The sequence below is a fragment of the Erpetoichthys calabaricus genome, chromosome 3, assembly GCF_900747795.2.
Source record: "Erpetoichthys calabaricus chromosome 3, fErpCal1.3, whole genome shotgun sequence".
NCBI classification, from domain to species: domain Eukaryota; kingdom Metazoa; phylum Chordata; class Cladistia; order Polypteriformes; family Polypteridae; genus Erpetoichthys; species Erpetoichthys calabaricus.
Window position 1 is genome coordinate 49994531 of NC_041396.2, and position 20498 is coordinate 50015028.

General features: G+C 40.6%; 1 protein-coding gene across 1 annotated transcript; it reads left to right on the forward strand.

The window, feature by feature from the left end:
* The first annotated feature begins 10901 nt into the window (after positions 1–10901).
* On the forward strand, positions 10902–15011 carry uts1 (urotensin 1). The gene is made up of 2 exons (XM_028799107.2): positions 10902–11016; positions 14211–15011. Exon 2 carries the CDS (start codon positions 14235–14237, stop codon positions 14742–14744), a length of 510 nt encoding a protein of 169 aa, XP_028654940.1. The 5' UTR covers positions 10902–11016; positions 14211–14234; the 3' UTR covers positions 14745–15011.
* Positions 15012–20498: the final 5487 nt, after the last annotated feature.

The window sequence follows — 20498 nt, forward strand, 5'->3', positions numbered from 1 at the left end:
ATTTGTATGAAAATGTGCTATAGAAATAAATCTTGTTGTTGTTGTATATAGATGAATTCCCTGACTTGTCTCTGGTGTTTTTCATCTTCTTGCTAAGAGCTTCCTTTACCCCAGTTATTGTCAAAATGTGGACATGATGACTGAAAATGTACTGTACAACTAACAAAATGACTTGCACGTGACTTAACAAACACCAGAAGACTTCCCTCCAATGACAACACACTGAATTTGATACTCAAGATGCATTTCAGTCTGTAGACTAAGTAAGACTGATATTAAAAGTAATATGGAAAAGTTACAATTAATAAATATAAAGGATTCAGAAACTATTCAGACCCCTTCATTTTTCTTTTCACATTTTGCTAGGTTGCAGCCTTCTGCTACAATATTTCACATTCATTTTTTCCTCATCTAGCTCTTTCAGGTTGGATGGAGACAGTCGGTGGACATCTACTTTTACATCTTTCAAGAGATGTTTGATTGCGTTCAAGTCAACATCCCCAGAATTGACCCTAAGCCACTCCTGTATTGTCTTTGTTTTGTGGTTAGGCTCATTGTCCTGTTGGAAGGAAAACTTTTGGCCAAGTCTGAGGTCCACTTCGGAGCAGGTTTTAATTAAGGATATCTCTGTACTTTGCTCTGTTCAGCTTTCTCTCAGCCCTGTCTAGTCTCCCTGTCTCTGTTGCTGAAAAATAACCCCACACTATGATGCTTCCATCACCATAATTCACTGCTGACATCACAATACACAGGTGATGAGCGTTGTCTAGTTTCCTCGAGATGTGACATTAATCTCAGTTATATCAGACCAGTGAATCTTGCTTCTCACAGTCTAAGCATCCTTTAGATGCCTCTAAAACTCCAGGTACGTGTCTTTTATGGAGGAGAAGCTTTTGTCTGGCCACTCTGTCATAAAGCTCAGATAAGCAGAGTGCTGAAGTGATGGTTGTCCTTCTGGAAGGTTCTCCCATCTCCACACATGTTCTCTGGAAATCAGCCAGTGTGGCCAACAAGTACTTGGTCACCTCTCTTAAGAAGGCCCTTCTCCCACGATTGATCAGTTTGGTGGGCAGCTCTAGGAAGAGTCATGGTTATTCCAGTCATCTTCCACTTAAGAATTATGAGGATAACTGTGCTCTTAGGAACCTTCAGTACTTTTATTTAGCCTTCCATAGATCTGTGCCTCAACACAATCCTGTCTCTAAGCTCTGTAGATAATTCCTTTGACCGCATGACTTGGTTTTTGCTCTGATACACATTGTCAACTGTGGGACGTTCTATAGACAAGTGTGTGCCTTTCCTGATCATTTCCAATCAACTGATTTGACTACTTGTGGACTCAAAACATGGCGTAAATATCACAATGATGATCAATAAATAGGATGCACATAAGCCAAATTTCAGCTGCCAAAGCAAAGTGTCAGAATGCTTGACTCAGTGTGATATTTCAGGTTTTTACTTTTAAGATATTAGCAACAATTCCTAAAATCCTGTTTTTTTACTGTGTCACTCTGGGGTATTGAATGTTGTTTGTTGAAGAAAAAAATAATTTAAATCATTTCTGGGACATAACAAAATGTGAAAAAGTGAAGGGGTCTGAATGCATTCTGAACGCACTGTAAATACACAAATAAATAAATAAAAATCACTGCAGTACTTCACAGCCAAAGATGTTCACCCACGCCATCCTGTCAAGCCTGACATCCTTTTCAGACACTCTGTCAATGTTCATCTCTATTTTATTTTATGGCTAATTTTGGTTGTTGTTTCTGTTTAATTTATCTATTTTTTAATATTGCTTCTCTTTTCCTATCTTGAAACATTAAAAGGCAAAGTGTCTGTATAGTTAGGGTCACGTGGCCATTCTGTTTTAAATTATGGTATCACACAGAAGTGCCCCTTATTATTATTAAGTGTATTTCAGGATTTTAGAAATTCACCACACTTTAAAGTGAACTACATGGGCCAAGAATCAAAAATAACTAATTTCTCAGATTAGTGCTTTAACCAGGTATCAAACAGTCTATAAAGTTTGAGCTACTCTGATACACAGCACAGTGATGCCATTGTTTGACACCTTTGAGGTGCCCGTTAATGGCACTGCTGGATCCTCAGCTCACATGTTTGTAATTCACCAAAACCAAATGTAATTCACAATTTTCCTCATATTTAGATTCACTTGTGAGAATGATCTTCAGCTCCAACAGTCAAAGTAAATGAACAAGCAAAAAATTAATTAATGGCTACTTTCATTATGTGAACCATTGTTACAAGAATAAAGTCACAGGATCTGAAGGCTATCCTAGTAGCACTAGGCACAATGCAGGAGCAAGTCCTGGATGGGCTTCCAGATCATCGCCAATCAACACTATAATGTAAAAGGAAACCAGAGGACCGGAAGAGAAGTCAAGAGAGAACACAAGGTGAATGTGCAAACTCCACATGGATGGCAAGCAGGCCTGCATTCAGAACCAACACGCTGGAGCTGTGTGGTGGCAGGTCTAACTCCTGTGCCTCCATGACGCCCTTCTAGTCCCCTGAGAAAACATAATTGAAAAATAGAAATAAGCAAATAAGGGAAGCAACAACAGCTACTGTTTCGTTAAGGCCCTGTAGATTTTGAAACCCACTATATAAAACTGTACATACAGTACATTAATATTCAAGATTAAGATTGATTTGATGGACTAAGATGTAGAAGAAATTTTACAAAGGAATAGAACTTAAACAGAATCATTAGGACTTAGGAAGCCAAAGAGGAAAATAAGTTTAAAAACCGCTAGGTGTCCTCTATGGGGCGGATTATGCATTTCACAAGTCCTTATACACCACTTGCAAAGCCAGATCATTTTCTTTCATCACTTTCCATTTATCAACATGCTGTCCTCAGAACTTTTCCATTATAAGCATACATTCCTACAAAATTTTATTTACATTTTCCACCCCATCAGTGAGTGGATCTTCTCTGCCTTCTCATCTCCTGAATATAATAGTGTCTTCTGGTGGCTCCTACACATATTACAGCCTACGAATCCCAAATCCATTTCTCCAATTTTTTTAAAGGTCAAGACTTCTGGGCATGCAACTGATCAACCCAAGGTTTACAACAAGCTGATCCCACTGATAGCTTTCTGGTAACTGCTATGAATCTCACTAAAGTGGAAGATCGGTGCAGTCCTCCAAGGAAGATGCCGTAAGCTTCTACTCAAATATACAATAGAGAAGTGTAGAAAATAGAAAAATAGTGTGAGAACTTGAAAAAGACTATAAACAGGCCCCTAGCCTGCCAAAAAAAGACCTCACCCAAAGCAGCCAGACCCAAAACTCCACTGGCGAGCTTCTACCTGTGTGGGCCAAAAAGGGGGTTTGGCTTTGAAAGTTCAAAATATTTTTAGTTTTGCAGGAAATATACCTCAAATGCACATAAATGTCCCACAAGAAACAGGGACCATATAACATATAGCTTAAGTGACAAGTCCAAAATAAAATCTTTATACACAATTAAATTTATTAAGATTTAAGAAAAAGACCAAAATTGGCAAAAGCATGCAATAAAGAAAGCAAACACAGTTTGCCTATAAACAAACTATAAGGCACAAATCCCAATGGTAAATCAAGAATCAAAAGTTAAATACAGAAGCCATAAATCCCAAAAATCCAGAAAATCAATATAGAACAGCAGTCTTGGAACATTAATGAGCCACTCTGCAGCCCCATGATGTACAGGCTGAGGGCAGCTCTTCACCAGTCACATCATGATGGTCCTGCCTTTTTTGGGGGAGATCCACCCATAAAGTAAAATGAACATAGAAAGGCACAAAATAAACAGAACAATATTAACAAAAATAAACACATGAAAAAGGAAAATTTAAAATAAAAAGTACAAAAATGGAAAAGAAACATAAGCCAAAGAACACATGCTTGCTGAAACATGATGACACCTTGTTGGTGCACCTAACATTACTCCTCCACCCAGGAATTAATCATGAGAGCTCCTTGTCCTTTCCTCTCTCACTGAGATCGTTTACATATATTTGACATGGTGCTCCTTGACACTTAGAATACTGAACATCTGCGCAAATGCTGTCAGTAGAATCAATTTTGCGCAGTGTTTACTGTTCCTTTGGTCTTAAATACAGTATCTGTTATACTACATTTTGTTATTTAAGTTTAATGTCACTGTTCTCTGTGCCCACTGTTATGGACTCATTCATACAGTTCGACCAAGTATGGTACACAGGGGCACCGCATCTTCATTTAGAATTGCCGAGCCAAGCACAGGACTAGAGAGCCTAAAGACAGACTAGTATATTTCTGTCCTCTGTCAGCACACTTTCCTTGTTGGGAGAATGAGAACTGTATGTATTCATTGTGCTATTCCTGTATTTTTGAAGGTGGGGTTTGAGTCCTTTTCTGTCCTTGTTTGGAATCCGGAGCCAAGAGCCTGCACATGGAGCAACCCAATATAAGGATGGACCTACGACCAACACTTTGAAGCTGCCGGGTGGAAGAGTATGCCTTCCGTCCGAGGCCGGACAGAAGAGTATGTCTTCTGTCCAGTGAAAATCCTTTCAGCGTGGTGACGAAAGATGGCAAGACTGAGTAGTTCAAGACACCCACATGCTTGAAAAGAGTCTGTCATAGGCTTCCCATTTGTAATACCGCGTGAACCCGTCAGTAAAGAGCTAGATTATCCTTTTTACTTCTTGTGTAATCTTTTAACCGTCTTATAGCATGCTAGAGGGGGATAATACCTTTTTATTATTTAAATTCAGGTTAATTAAAACGCCACAATTAAAAAGAACACATTTCCAGAGAGCTAATGCCTCTTAAGGAAACAGTATCTTTCAGGTAATTTCTCATGACGTAGAAGCATACATTATTCATATGCGTCAGAAAATTAGAGTATGATGATCTACCAGGGCCAGACATTATTTGATGGAAACTCAAAAAGTGAATATTAAGCCGAGACTAAAGACAAAGGCTCATAAGACATCTCTTCTACAGGCCATTTGTTTTGGAGGCCCAGCAACTACTGACTGGGACTGGGACAGTTTGCTTATTTGGGACAATGTACAAATAGGTTTAAATCCTGTAAGGTAGAGATGGGCTGACTAGATTGCCAGCAATGAATTTTACCCTTCTATGCAAATTTCAGACCTTTGGTGATCAGCACTTTTTTTCAGCTCCTCACTTCCCAGTCTGTTTTGAATATTCAATGAGAACTGATGAGGAGATAAGTACAGTATGTAAAGATACTGAAGTACTCAATATACTTTATGTGTGCACAGTGGATTCAGAAAGTATTCAGACCTCTCCACATTCTGCACACTCTATTGTTTTGAATTTTTAATAAACTTGCCATTTTTGCCAATCATTCGACACTCACTGGCCAATAATGACAAAGTGAAAGCATGTTTTTACAAATGTTTACAAATGTATTAAAATCAAAAACTGAAGTCTCTCATTCACATACATATTAAGATTCTTTGCTGTGACACTCTAAACTGTGGTTGGGATCATCCTGTTTGTTTTAATTATCCTTGAGATGTGTCTAGAACTTGATTGGAGTCCACCCCTGGCTAATCAAATTGATTGGACATCATTTAGAAATATACACACCTGTGTATATAAGGGGCGGAGTGGTGGCTCTGAGGCTAAGGATATGCACTAGCAATCGGAATCCCATAAATGCCAAAAAGTGACTCAGCTTCATTGAGCCCTTGAGTAAGGCCCTTAACCTGCAATTGCTCTGTCCTGGGTATGACGTTAATCTGCATCCAGCCCTGCATGTAGGCCCACCAGGCTGCAGGGAAAACCTGGGGTTTGGTCACAGAATTGGCACTCCAGCCACCATAAAAACCTCACATTGGTACCATTCCATCTGAACTAGTGTGGTGCTGAGGTGTCACCCATTGCATGGCTGCACTCAGGTCCTAGCCATCAAGTCCAAGAAACTCCCTGTAGACCTCCACAATCAAATTCTGGTGAGGCATAGATCAGGGGCAGGATATACCAATATTTCTAAAGCTGTAAGTGTTCCCAGAAAAGCACTGTGAAATGGAAGCTGTGAAATGGAAGAAGTCTGGAACCACCAAGACACTTCCTAAAGTTGGCTGTCTGGCCAAACTATGTAACCAGGCAAGAAGGACTTTGGTCAGGGAGATGACAAAGAACCCAATGGTCACTCTAACAGAGTTTCAGGAGTCCTCTGTTGAGATAGGAGAATCTGTCGGAATAATGACCATCTCAGCAGTATTCCATCAATTTAGCATTTATGGTACAGTGGATAGACAAAAGCCATTCCTTGAGTAAAGAGCCAGTGAGAGAATTTGAAGGACTCTGAGGGCATGAGGAAAAAGACTGTTTGTTCTGATAAGATAAAAACTAAACTCTTAAAGCAGAACCCCAAGCACTATGTCTGGCGAAGACATATGACTTAATACTATACCCTTGGGGAAACAAAGAATGAATGCAGACAAATAATGAGAGGTCATTGAATAAAACCTGCAGAGTGCACATGGCATCAGAATGGGGTGATGAATCACTTTTCAGCATGACAATGACCTAAGCATACTGCCAGGACAACGCTGGAGTGGTTTTGGGACAAGTCTCTGACTTTCCTTGTGGGGCCCAGTCAAAGCCCAGACTTAAACCCCATAGAACATCTGTGGAGAGACCAAAAACATGTCAGTTTATGGATGCGCCCCACCAAAATCTAATGGAGCTTGAGAGGATCTGCAATGAATAATTGGATAAACTGTAAAGTACTGAATTAAGGGTCTGAATTCTTATATGAATTATAGATTTGATTTTTAATAACATTTTAAACCTTTCTGAAAACATGTTTTCACTTTGTCATTAAGGGTAATTGAACGTAGATTGATGGTCAACAATGGCAAATTTATCCATTTAAAAGTAAATCAACAACACAACAAATTGTTCAGAAAGTGACAGTGTTTGAATACTTTCTGAATCTGCTGTATGAATGTTCAGAGGTTAAAAAGTGTTTTTCTTCTCTTTTTTTGTGAAGAAATCTCTGTGGGTTTTCTTCCCATATCACAAACAACGGCTCGTTTAGTTAGCAATCAGTCTTAAGCTGGGCCACAACGGGTATTTGTGTGAGTGTGCCCGCTGTTCCACTATCACTCCAGTGCTGCCAGGCACCACTCTACCATGGTGATGAACTAGATAAGCAGATTAGAAAATGGACAGATGACTTAAAAAGAGTTTATTTTTTCTATTTTGCCTTAAGGAAACAACCTATTTTGTAGCTATTTTGACTTTAGCAACATAGAACCTTTGATAATGAAGACAACTGAATTGAAATTTTACATTTACTTATTTGACTGATACGTTTATCCAAGGCACCTTACAACATTCATTATACAATTGGTTATAATTCTTTTGGTTTTCCAACTGGAGCACAGGCAGCTCAAATGACTTGCTCATTGGCACACAGTGTCAGTAGTGGGATTTGCACCCACAACCTCAGGGTCTGAACTCCAAAGTCTTAACCACTACACCATACTATATATGCTTATTGAAATTTGTGTAAACTAAATGTTTTGGGCAGGTCTGTATATTTGTCCCTTCAGTACCTCTGCACACATTACTTTCTGTATTGATTAGGGTACAAATGAATGTAAATGAGTCATTGCATTCATGGAATTTAAAATGAAGTGTTGTGGCTGTGTTATTAAATGAAGTTATGTACCTGAGTTTACAGTTTCTAAGGATAAGTGAATTATTGTACATCAGGGATATCTAACCACCTGAATGGCTATATTAACCACTAGCGCATCTTATTTTTTTAATACAGAGGGCACATTTCGGGGATTCTGAGGAGGAGGGTCCGTCGGATAGTCGAACCTCGGATTCAGGAGGAACAGTGTGGTTTTCGTCCTGGTCGCAGAACAGTGGACCAGCTCTACACCCTTAGCAGGGTCCTGGAGGGTGCATGGGAGTTCGCCCAACCAGTCTACATGTGTTTTGTGGACTTGGAAAAGGCGTTCGACCTTGTCCCTCGGGGAATCCTGTCGGGGGTGCTCCGAGAGTATGGGGTACCGGACCCCCTCATAAGAGCTGTTCAGTCCCTGTACGATCGGTGTCAGAGCTTGGTCCGCATTGCCGGCAGTAAGTCGAACCCGGTTCCAGTGAGAGTTGGACTCCGCCAGGGCTGCCCTTTGTCATAACTTTTATGGACAGAATTTCTAGGCGCAGCCAGGGTGTTGAGGGGGTCTGTTTTGGTGGACTCAGGATTGGGTCACTGCTTTTTGCAGATGATGTTGTCCTGTTTGATTCATCAGGCTGTGATCTTCAGCTCTCTCTGGATCGGTTCGCAGCTGAGTGTGAAGCGGCTGGGATGGGAATCAGCACCTCCAAATCCGAGACCATGGTCCACAGCCAGAAAAGGATGGAGTGCCCTCTCACGGTTGGGAGCGAGATCCTGCCCCAAGTGGAGGAGTTCAAGTATCTCGGGGTCTTGTTCACGAGTGAGGGAAGAATGGAGCGTGAGATCGACAGGCGGATCGGTGCGGCGTCCGCAGTGATGCGGGCTCTGCATCGGTCTGTCGTGGTGAAAAAGGAGCTGAGCCGTAAGGCAAAGCTCTCAATTTACCAGTTGATCTATGTTCCTAGTCTCAGCTATGGTCATGAGCTATGGGTAGAGACCGAAAAAACGAGATCGCGAATACAAGCGGCTGAAATGAGTTTCCTCCACAGGGTGTCTGGGCTCTCCCTTAAAGATAGGGTGAGAAGCTCAGTCATCCGGGAAGGGCTCAGAGTAGAGCCGCTGCTCCTCCGCATCAAGAGGAGTCAGATGAGGTGGCTCGGGCATCTGATCAGGATGCCTCCTGGACGCCTCCCTGGTGAGGTGTTCCAGGCACGTCCAACTGGGAGGAGGCCCCGGGGAAGACCCAGGACACGCTGGAGGGACTATGTCTCCCGGCTGGCCTGGGAACGTCTTGGGATTCTCCCGGAAGAGCTAGAAGAAGTGGCAGGAGAGAGGGAAGTCTGGGTATCTCTGCTCAAGCTGCTGACCCCAAGACCCGACCTTGGATAAGTGGAAGATGATGGATGGATGGATGGATGGATGGATGGATGGATGGATGGATGGATGGATGGATGGATGGGCACATTTCCAATAATCATGGAATGGACATAGCACTATACAAACATGCAATGATTGATGAAGACATTGAATGGCTTTATTTTTGTTTCACAAAATGTATAATGAATATCACATCTATATTGTGATTTAGTTTATATTCTACATCCTCTAAGTCCCAGAAATTTAAAACACACTTTAAAAAATAAATGCAATACAGAAAATTATCAGTGAGGTATAGGTAGTATACAACCAATTAAACCTCTTTTTTTACATTTTCTGTAGTTTTACAACACTTAGTCAGTTGTGTTTACGTTTTACCCTATAGTTGGGATACATAAAAATTATTACAAGTAATAAGCAGAACGTAACAGCATATCAAATTATGGAAAGCTACTACATGTAAATATGAATATCAGGTTAATAAGCTATCAGTAATGAACATTTATTAAACAAACTGATGGTTCTGCGATTGTGTGAAGAGTACAACTGATGTTCTCCTTAAGTTTACCTCCGAGTTGTTCTGTCTTTTCTAGTTATCTTCTTTTTCACTGTGGAATTGTGTTTACCGTTTTACAGGTTTTTTTTTTATGTCTAATTAGCAAACAAAAGCAGAACGACACATTTTAAGCATTTTATTTTAGATTTGAAAAGTTGAATGTGTTTATGTAGATTACGAGAATACTGTCACACTTTAATCGGGATGTTTAAAGGAAACATTTGAATTAAAAAAACTAATTGATTTTATTTATGCTTTATGTTTTATACCAAATGTGTGACAAGCTGCATAATACCAGAGATCGGCGAATTTGTTCGTTTCTGTTCTTGACTGGTCGCCATTTACTGTATAGCACCGACTACCCGTCGACTCTTGAAGTCCTTGAAGAGTTTTCAGCACCCTGGATAGCACACAGCTCGGCGGACTGAAGCCTTCCAGTACATTCAATGGCTTTATCCACTTACCTACTATGTGAGATTATCATTTCCTATTGCAGACTCATCACCACTTGTTAATAACTTTTCCTGTGTGTAAACTTCACCGAGTTTTAAGCCAACGCGCAAAAAGACATAAAGTGTCAGTTTTGATGGGATAACCGGAAAGAATGATTGGAGACGTAAAGTAGTTTCAGCAGCTGCACCAAACAGGAGTCTATACAAGCACGCACTATATTTATGTTTATTTATTGGTACACAAGCTTATAATAAACTTGCATCAGAATATACAATCACATCACCATATCCAACATATTTACGAATCTATCAAAGCCGGCTAAACAAGTACAGTTGGGGTGCTGGATAGCTTAGGCTACTTCGCGTCTAACTTGCAAATGCCACTAAGTATGCGACAAGGAAACTGGCAAATCACCGAGAATGTAAGCATCCATCGCTCATATGTCAAACTTTTAATATTGTGCGTCATCCCCCTTTTTCATACTTCGCTACCAAGCTGGATTTTCATGTTTATTTATTTTTCCCTTTTAAATTTCAGTAGTCTCTTCAGACAGTATATATTGGCACTGCAGGTTAAAACTTCTATGATTTATGACAACCTGCAATGAAATCGCGATGGCTTCGAGTCCTTTTGCACCCTATAACCTCTTAAGAAAATCATCATAATAAAGCCCACCTCTGCTTAAGCATCGACGCTTTCGTGCGCTCATCCCTCCAAACCCACAACCCCCCCTTCTGCCGGCATCGCTTTTATTTATGTGGTGTTCAATGGAACTCGTTCAATTTACAAGCAGTTCATGCACTTGCACTGACGTCAATGGCGTTTCATTGAATGCATATAAAGAAACGGTGAGGACTCGGTGAAGCAAACCTCCGCCAAGCCGCACTTTTCGAGTTTCTTTCAAGTCCGAGTGGAGAAACTTTAGGAGAGTGAAGAGTCTCCTGCTGATTACCAAGTAAGTCGCTCTATTTGTGCTGCCGCTGCTAACGCGTTAGTTAGCCCGGTGCCGGGCACAAGTTGGATACCGGAGGACGTCGGGATGTCTAAAACTGTACAGACGCAGCGTGTAAGCTGTGTAGGACAGAATGTGGAACTTCGACATAGCAGTCTGGAGTGGCTGCTCTTTTGATAGAATACGGGCGTGAAAGCAGGCTGCCGGCGCGAGTCGGGCACATCTGCATTTGACACCGAGCGAGCGATGAAGGAGTAGCGGGGTAAACGGAGATCGCGGCGCTTTGCATTTGCCATTTTTGTCCGTAGGAAATGTAGTTTCGTGTTCATTTCTAGAAGCTTTGCAAGTTTATTTGGAGCACGAGATAACTAGGACTGTTCTTTTTTTGTAAACCATGCCGCCCTTGTGCGCAGTCTGGCGACGGCGAGTATCTATTTAGTCTGCCGCGATGTGTTCGGTTCTCTTTTAAACGTTCATTTACCAAGTTTGGCTTTTGGCCATGTTGTTTCTAGAATGGTTTATACTACAAAACGTTGAGATAGGAAATACGCAATTACCGCCCAAACATGTTACAGTACTTTAACAATTAAGGTAAATTGATCGTTTAAGCTAATTTCTGTGAAAAATGCATTCTTTAGATAGATAGATAGATAGATAGATAGATAGATAGATAGATAGATAGATAGATAGATAGATAGATAGATAGATAGATAGATCTTTATTTGTCCCCAGGGGTACATTTGGCAATCTCCATCCTCACCTCCAACACCCCGATCTTTTTCTTTTAAACTTGTATCCGTGCCTGTTGTTTCGACATTCACTTCTTTAAGAATATTTCTTCCCGTGACATGTCTGAGTTCATATTCATAAGCGCTGTAAAAATCATTCAGAAAGACATAAGAGTTTAAGACGTTTACATATTTGGACACCTGGTAGTGTAGAGCATCAATCAATATGAAAGAATATGGAACCGAAGTGACCTTTAGAAGGTTAATGTATTTAAGTTAACAAATGTGTGTCCAAGTACAGTAAAGAGTTTAGAAATGTCTTTTATAACACCATCTGTAGCGAAATGGCACGTGTGCCCTTTTCCTTGTCCTGTTGCAAAGCTGAAGTGAATTAGATTGGTTCAGTAACTGGATGGATGGCTTAAAATGTCATATTTACTGTTTAAAGTATTGCTGGATTGATTGAAAAGGTTATTTTATTTAACGTTTAATTGAATGATATTTCTTCATTAGGAAATAAAGGTAATTTTGCATTTATAATGTATTATGGGGAACAGAGCATCCCCCTGATGTTTGTCAGTGGCTCTTCACTTGCTCGCTTAATGTTTGCATGAGTCCCTGTGTCATTAAACTCTGTTGGCCTTTTGAACTGGCCCTGACAACGTATGTCACCAGACTTCCATCCATCCATTTTCCAACCCGCTGAATCCGAACACAGGGTCACAGGGGTCTGCTGGAGCCAATCCCAGCCAACACAGGGCACAAGGCAGGAACCAATCCCGGGCAGGGTGCCAACCCACCGCAGGACACACACAAACACACCCACACACCAAGCACACACTAGGGCCAATTTAGATTCGCCAATCCTCCTAACCTGCATGTCTTTGGACTGTGGGAGGAAACCGGAGCGCCCGGAGGAAACCCACGCAGACACGGGGAGAACATGCAAACTCCACGCAGGGAGGACCCGGGAAGCGAACCCAGGTCCCCAGATCTCTCACCAGACTTTAGCCCCCCAAAATCAGTTTTAACCACTTTATCACATGGTTTACACTCTTAAAAATAATGATCCTGTAATGGTACTTTGGTACAATTGGAACCAACTGGGTTGTGTGGTTCATTGTGGAACAATTGTTTGACAATGAGAAACATTTCATTTTTCGCAGGGTTCATTTCATAATACATTTGTTCTCTGGGCTTTTGAAAGGTTCCTATTATGTGGGCAAAACAGAAATATTTAATGTGTGCAGGCTGCCTAGCAGGATTCTGACAGATTCAAAAAACCTGAACTTGGTCTGCTTTATTATATGCAATGAAAGTCCTTTGAAAATCAGAAACTCATTTTGTATTTCACAATAATGTTATCTATTCATGGAGCCTGTTAAGGAGCTAAATAAATAACGGTTCTTTCTGGAACCTTTAAATTGATGGTTCTTTTGGAAACCAAAAATGGTTCCCCTGTGGCACCGCTCTTCACAACCACTGTGACATGTTTATTGTGTAGGGTATACAGTACAGGTTCCTAATTTCAGTTAATGATTATAAAACCTAGTGGTAGGTCTGGTGGTCCTGCCATTTAAATGCTGACATTTGAAGCCAGACATATGTCATTCGTCCTCTCCTAACATTCATGCCTTTCAGTCTGTGGTCTACATTAATGTCTTACCAATCTTCATCTTCTTCAGCTCTCAGTTTCTATTTAATTAGCAGCAGGCTGAAGTCATATTTAGCCAATGCAGTTGTGGCCCCTGTCCTGTCTTCATGCCCTTTTTTTGTCTGAAGGGAGCTAAAATACAGGAGACAGCAAACAAATGTACCTAAGTGGACTTTACAAACAATAGGCACCCCATTCAAGGCTGACGTCTGCTTTGTGCCTGATTATGCCCATGTTGATCGCTAGGTCACTGTGACCTTGAATTGGAACTAGCAGGTTCAGAAAACAATTGGAGAAAAAATATTCAGAATGTTACTGGAGTAATAAAACATTGATGAGTCAGCACTTTATATAGTTCAATGATACCTGAATTTGGATTAGAGTTTTTAAAAAAAACTATTTCAAGTGAACTGGCATTCCAGTTTGTACCCAGTGCTCCAGCTCCCAGTGATCCTGTCATGGAATAAAATAGGTTCAGAAAAGAACAAATTAGTGTATGAATGAATGCATCTAGAATCTGCTTTATTCCTAAATACTGCCATGACATTTCTGGTAGCTTCCACATAGGAAGAAAGGGTTAATGCATAAATGAGTATTGTTCATTTAATGTTTTTTTAGGATTGTTGGCTTCTGTCTCATATCTTACTGATTAAGTTTGTCCTTGTCATTGTCAATAGTGGAGTGAACTGATCTTATCTTCTTGAAACAATGACCTGGCCTCTGATGTGAGCTGAGGTCATGCATTAGCTGGATAAAATTCACAGAAATTAAGCAAATGGCTAATCAGACTATCACTTTCTTTACTCCTTTTGCAGAAATTGTAATAAGAACAATTCAGCATGAAGACCGCATCTATGGTACTGTTACTACTCAATGTTCTCCTCATACCTCACATCCCTCCTAGTGTCTGCCGTCCCACAGGAATGAGCATCTTTGACCGTAATGATTTCAAGAGTCAGCTTGACCAAGTTCTGCTAAAGGCTGGTGACAATTCCATATCCTACCTCATGGGAGAAAGGCTTCTTCGGTATTTACAAAGAAATCCCAGATTGCAAAAGAATATCTCTCTACTACCTCTTGACCACTGGCAGTTAGGGAAGTCCTTGTCATCACGAAGCACAAGCCAGTACATTAACAGCTTACCGTCCCTGGAGGAAGAAGAGCCTTTACCAGAAGACATCAACGTTCTTGACGACATAGTTGAACTGTCCAAAAGAGCAGAAGACCCTCCCATCTCAATTGATTTGACATTCCACCTCTTACGAAATATGATTGAGATGGCAAGGATTCAAAGTCAGAAAGAGCAAGCAGAACTGAACCGCAAATATTTAGATGAGGTAGGCAAGTGAGGATTTGATAAGAAAAACAACAAGGTTCTCACCAGAGAAAAAGCCCAGGTTCTGTCGCATACAGTTCATGTCCACACTCTGACATTTGTTCTTGTAACTACAGTTTACACAATCTTGGGTTTTATCTGCTGCCTTGAGCATTTTTTAAAATGAGTGTTTGTTGACAATGTGACCCTTGACTAGCTGTAGGGAACTATGTCATGTCCTTCACTCAAATGTTCAACTGCAAGTTACTACTTGTAGACATTTGAAATTGAACATCTTTCAGTTGTGACATAATCCTTATAGAAGCTGCATTTTCAATTCAATGTCATACTAAAAACACAATGTCATATTAACAGATATATATTTTTAGAAAGGTAGAAAAAAGTTTAGATTAGTGAAATTAAGGATTTTTTCCACAATTTAGACCAGTAGATAGCCTGCACAAATATTACAGCCGACTGACACGGTACTGCTGCCACACATTTAAGGTGTACAACTGTTGAATCCTATGTTCTCACTCAGTCACCTATAAAAGAGAGGTAACTGGCCATCTATAGGACTGAATATTGGCATACACTTCTTGGGACACCCTCACATTTGGCAGAGCTCTGCCAGCTGTCACTGTAGGGCAGTTTTAAAGAGCTGAAGAGAGGCTGTCCTGCCTTAAAGGACCTCATTAGCAACACCTTTCCAAGTCCTCAGTCAAGCCAATAGATAAACAGACCGGCAGACAGACAGACCTACAGAACTTTATTTGTACCCAAGGGGAAATCTGGATTTTTACAGAAGCTCTTTAAATGTTACGGGATCTTTAGCATTGACATTACCAGTATGGTGTCTGTTAGGCATGGTTTGGGGGCATGAGGTTATGGTAAAAAAGAGAATAAAAATTATATCAGAGGTGAAATCAAGTGGCACTGGAGTGCCATTCTTACTGAAAACTGCACTTAAGGGATTTGTTACCTGATAGAATGAACAGTACCTACAGTTAGAAGAAGGCAATTTATCTTAACTGTGGAAATGGCAAACATGTAGTGTTAACATTAGATACATGAAAACTGAGTCCACTCTACAGAAACACAGTTGAGTGTCAGATGAGAATGCTTTATTTGTTTCGAAATTGTGGAGCCCAGAATTCCAAACTTCGACTTGGCAATCAGTGGTCCAAAGCCAAACATGGAAAGTCCTCTTCTTGTCAAATTTATGTTGGGCATGGTTGTTAAGCAGTATCTTGGGCTTCATGGTGAGAATTTTATATTTTTCTTGTAGAAAATCATCCAGAAATGACATCCTTCTCCTTACCTTGTGCTATCACTGTTTCAGCAGATCAATGCACTATGTAAATGTATTTAAAAAAGCATGCATACAAAATCTGGATTTTGTGAATTGTTTTACTGAGAAAAATAAATAGATCATTCATAAAGAATTGTTTAGCAGCAAAGAAAAGCCATTTTGCCATTTATATTTTGTAATAAAGAAATCTAAACAAACCACCTGACTGTACAACTGACTTAAACCCCACTTTACTTCAGGTACTGTAATAAAGGGGATTTATTCTGTTTATCGTATACATTTGATATCTGTGCCAGTCAGAACATCATGAGGAGCTAAAAGGGGTTGTTAAATTAAACACCTGCCTATTGTATTACTGACAAAAATGAGTATTTATTTAGAAGAGTAAACTACATGATTTGAGCCACTAAGTAAACATTTTGCAAAAATATCCATAAGGAATACAAACGTAAAATTGTTTTGAAATTCCTACAAAAATAAAATGCTGTATATCTGTCTAGTACTGTTCAGGACCCCCCTTTTTGCCTCCAGACAGCCAGACATATCAACAAAACGTGCTGGAAATGTTCCTTTCAGGCTTATGTTCATGCCAACTTGAGGGCATCACATAGTCCTTACAGATTTCAGGCACACATTCACTCAGACGTCGCCCCAAAAGAGGTCCTCTGAATTGAGATCTTGTTGCATGAAAATTTCCATCATGCCTGTGATACCAAGTTGTCTGGTATGGTGAATGATTCTACTGGAAGTGCCCCTTCAATGACAGGGAGACTTTAGTCTTAAAGAGATACACATCTCAACAACCATGCTTAGGCATGCTATGGCATTCAAAAGAGACTACACTAGTATTAAAATGCCTAATATGTGCCAAGAAAATATTCCCCCCACCATACACTACCATTACCAGCCAGTACTACTGAAGCAAGACATAATGAATCTATGGACTTGTGTTCTTTACTCGAAATTCTCACTGTTGCAGCTCCATGTTACAGCACAAATTGAGATATGTCAGACCTGGAAAAATTTTTCCAATCTTCATTTGTTCAGTTTTGGTGGATACCAGGTCCACAGTAACCTCAGCTTCCTCGTCTCAGCTGACAGGATGTGAATTTGGTGCAATCTTCTGTTTTTGAAGCCCTTCTGTCTTAAGATTTGATGTGTGCATTCAGAGCAACCCTTCTGTCCACCAGTGTTCTTCAAAGCAGTTGAGTAGTTGTAGCTTTTCTGATAACTTGAACAAGTCTGATGATTCTCCTCTGACCTTTTTTATTTTGCCCACAGAAGTGGCACTCAGTGGATGTATTCCTGTTTATTACACCATTATCTATAAACCCTGTTTGTTAGGGTGTGAAGATCCCAGAAGGGCAGCTGTTTCTAAGATTCTGGCTTCACCACGTGTCACCAACAATCATACAACACTCAAAATCACATAGATGAGACCTCCCCTCCATCGTAATGTTTGATCCAAAAATACTGTAAATAAACCTCTTGACTATATCTGCATTTTATAAGCTGAGCTGCAACTGAATATATACACTCACTGGGTAAATTATTAGGAACTCTATACAAATGCTGCATAGGGCCTCCCTTTGCTCTCAAAACAGCCTCAGTTCTTCATGGCATGGATTCTACAAGATGTTGTAAACATTCCTTTGAGATTTTTGCCCATATCATAATTTCTGCAGATTTGACTGCTGCACATTCATGTTCCTAACCTCCCATTCTACAAAAGAGGATCTACTGAATTCAGATCCAGTGACTGGGAAGGTCACTGAATAACACTGAACTCATTGTTATGTTCATGAAACCAGTTTGAGACGACTTTTGCTTTGTGACATGGTGCATTATCATGCTGGAAGTAGCCATTAGAAGATGGTTGAATTGTGGCCATGAAGGAACGCAAATAGCAACAATACTAAGATAGGCAATGGCATTCAAGTGATGGTGGATTGTTATTAATGGGCCCAAAATGTGCCAATTGTTCCCCACACCTTTACAGCGCCACCACCAGCCTGGACTGTTGAGACAAGGCGGGTTTGGTTACTTGGATTCATTTTGATGGTCCCGAATTCTGACCCTACCATTTTGGTGGCTCAGCAAAAATCGAGATTCATCAGATCAGACTACGTTTTTCCATTCTTCCTCTGTCCAGTTTTCATGAGCCTGTGCCCACTGAGGCCTCAGCCTTCTGTTTTTGGCCACTAGGAATTGAACCCAACATGGTCTTCTGTTGTTGTAGCCCATCCGCCTTAGGGTTTAACATTTTCTGCTTTCTGAGATGCTTTTCTGCTCTCCATAGTTGTACAGAGTGGTTATTTGAGTTACCATAGTCTTTTTGTCAGCTTGAACGAGTCTCACCATTCTCCTCTAATTTCACTCATTAATAAGATTTTTCCGTCTGCAGAACTGCAACTCATCTGTTGTTTTTTTGTTTTTCGCACCATTCTATGTGTGTAAACTCTGAAGACTGTTATGCGTGAAAATCCCAGGAGATCAGGAGATGAAGAAATACTTAAAGCAGCCCATTTTGCACAAACAATCATGCCACAGTCTAAACCACCCAGTTCACATTGTATCCCGATTTTCGTGTTTGATGTGAATATTAACTGAAGCCCCTGACCTGTATCTGCATGATTTCATGCATTGTGCTGCTGCCACATGATTGGCAGATTAGGTACCTGCATGAATAAGAGGGTGTGGAGGTGTTCCCAATGAGTGTACGTGTGTTGTGGTGGGCGGCTGGGGCCCTTACCTGGCAGGGACACCTCAATAGTGGAAGTACCGGAGGAGAAAATAGGCACAGAGCACTACCTTCCCTGGAGCACGAACCGACAGCCCCCTGGGTTGCTACAGCACCCCGGATTCCAAAAGAGCACGCCAGGACTTGGAGTTTGACAGCTCAACCCTGTTGGGTTCCAAAGGTGCCGCTTGAATTGGCAAGTCCTACTTTTTCATGCTTCCACCACAACTGGGAGTACTTCCGGATAATGCTAATGGGCCACCCGGAGTGCTCCCCAGTGCAGCAAAACGGGACCGCCTCCCTTTATTCAAATAGCCAGAGTCAGGAGGGAGAGGATGAAGCTTGCTACGAGGAGTGGAGGCGGACAAGAGCCGGAAAGAAAGGAAGAAGAAAATAAAGAAAAGTGCTGTATGCTCTTTATTCAACTGTGCTTTTGCACTGTGCAGGTGGGAAACAATTTGGGAAGCGTTTCTCACAGAATTATAAAATATGCATTGCTGAACTTGGGTCATGCGACTGTGTCAGGTTTGGGAACTTGGTGCGCCCCCCGTAAGCCACAGTGTGTATGTATATATTTGTCTGTGTGAGTGTATTAAGTGTATAGTATATACTGCAAGAAATGGAGGCTTGAATATATAACCATTTCAAAGGTAAATTAATTTTTATTGTAATTTTGATTTTAGTAAGTTCTACATACCTTTTACCTTGTGAGGCAAGGCTAAAGAAACTGAGTTTTATTAATAAAATCATTAACAAACAGGCATCTCCTAAGCAGCAATGTAGTTACACAAACACAAACTAGAAGAGACAAATGAAAATGCAAAGTGATTCAGTTCTAAAAGCACCTCCAAACTGCAGTAGCAAGCAGGCACATGCCCTTCTGGTAAAAATGAATCTGGAGTGTTGAAAGTGCAATATCACATTGACCTCACATTCAGCTCACTGACTGTCACATGTTTTGATTCTGTACACTTCAAGAACAGTCCCAAGACATTTCTACTTTTAACCTGAAGGAGGTCACTCCAAAGAGAGGCACAGTAAGTCGTGTTTAAGCTGTAACTGTAGAATTTGTTCATGAAAACACATACAGTATGTGGCTCTTGTGGAAAGATAGAAGGGTATATATATAGGCTTATGGTGCATTGGAACTCCTTTTGGAACAGATGGGACCTGTTCCATTGCGACAGGTTACATTTGAACTGGAGGTGCACCAACATGCTGAGGAGGCGTAAGAGTAGGTTAGTCGAGGATTGCTTAAACTAGGGAATGGGGGAGGCAGGTAATTTAGGACAGGCCAGGTTTAGAACTGCACATGGAGGAACAATGTGTAAAAATAAAAATGCATAGTAATGTAAATTCTAACAACATTTAAATGTAAAAGTAAAAGGAGTAACACTTTAAAAATACCTTGCTTTAATGCAAGAAGTATCAAAAATAAAACAAGTGAGTTGTACGTAGAGGAGCATAATTATGATATTATAGCAATAACTGCAATCTGGCTAAATAACAAAGACGGTGATGAGTATTACAGGATGCACATTTTTAGGAAGGATAGACAGAACAAAAAAGGAGGTGGAGTTGCTGATTATGTCAGACAGAATTTAAACACAGGTCCTCGTCAGTTGGACGATGAACCCATTCTTAGTGAGGACATGTGGCTTCGCCTGGAAAGCATTAGGGAGAGAGGCTTCATTTTAGGAGTGAGTTATAGACCTCCCAATACAACACATATCTCT

What these genes read in the sequence shown, in the direction of transcription:
- uts1 (XM_028799107.2), top strand. Translation starts at nt 14,235, where the DNA reads ATGAAGACCGCATCTATGGTACTGTTACTACTCAATGTTCTCCTCATA.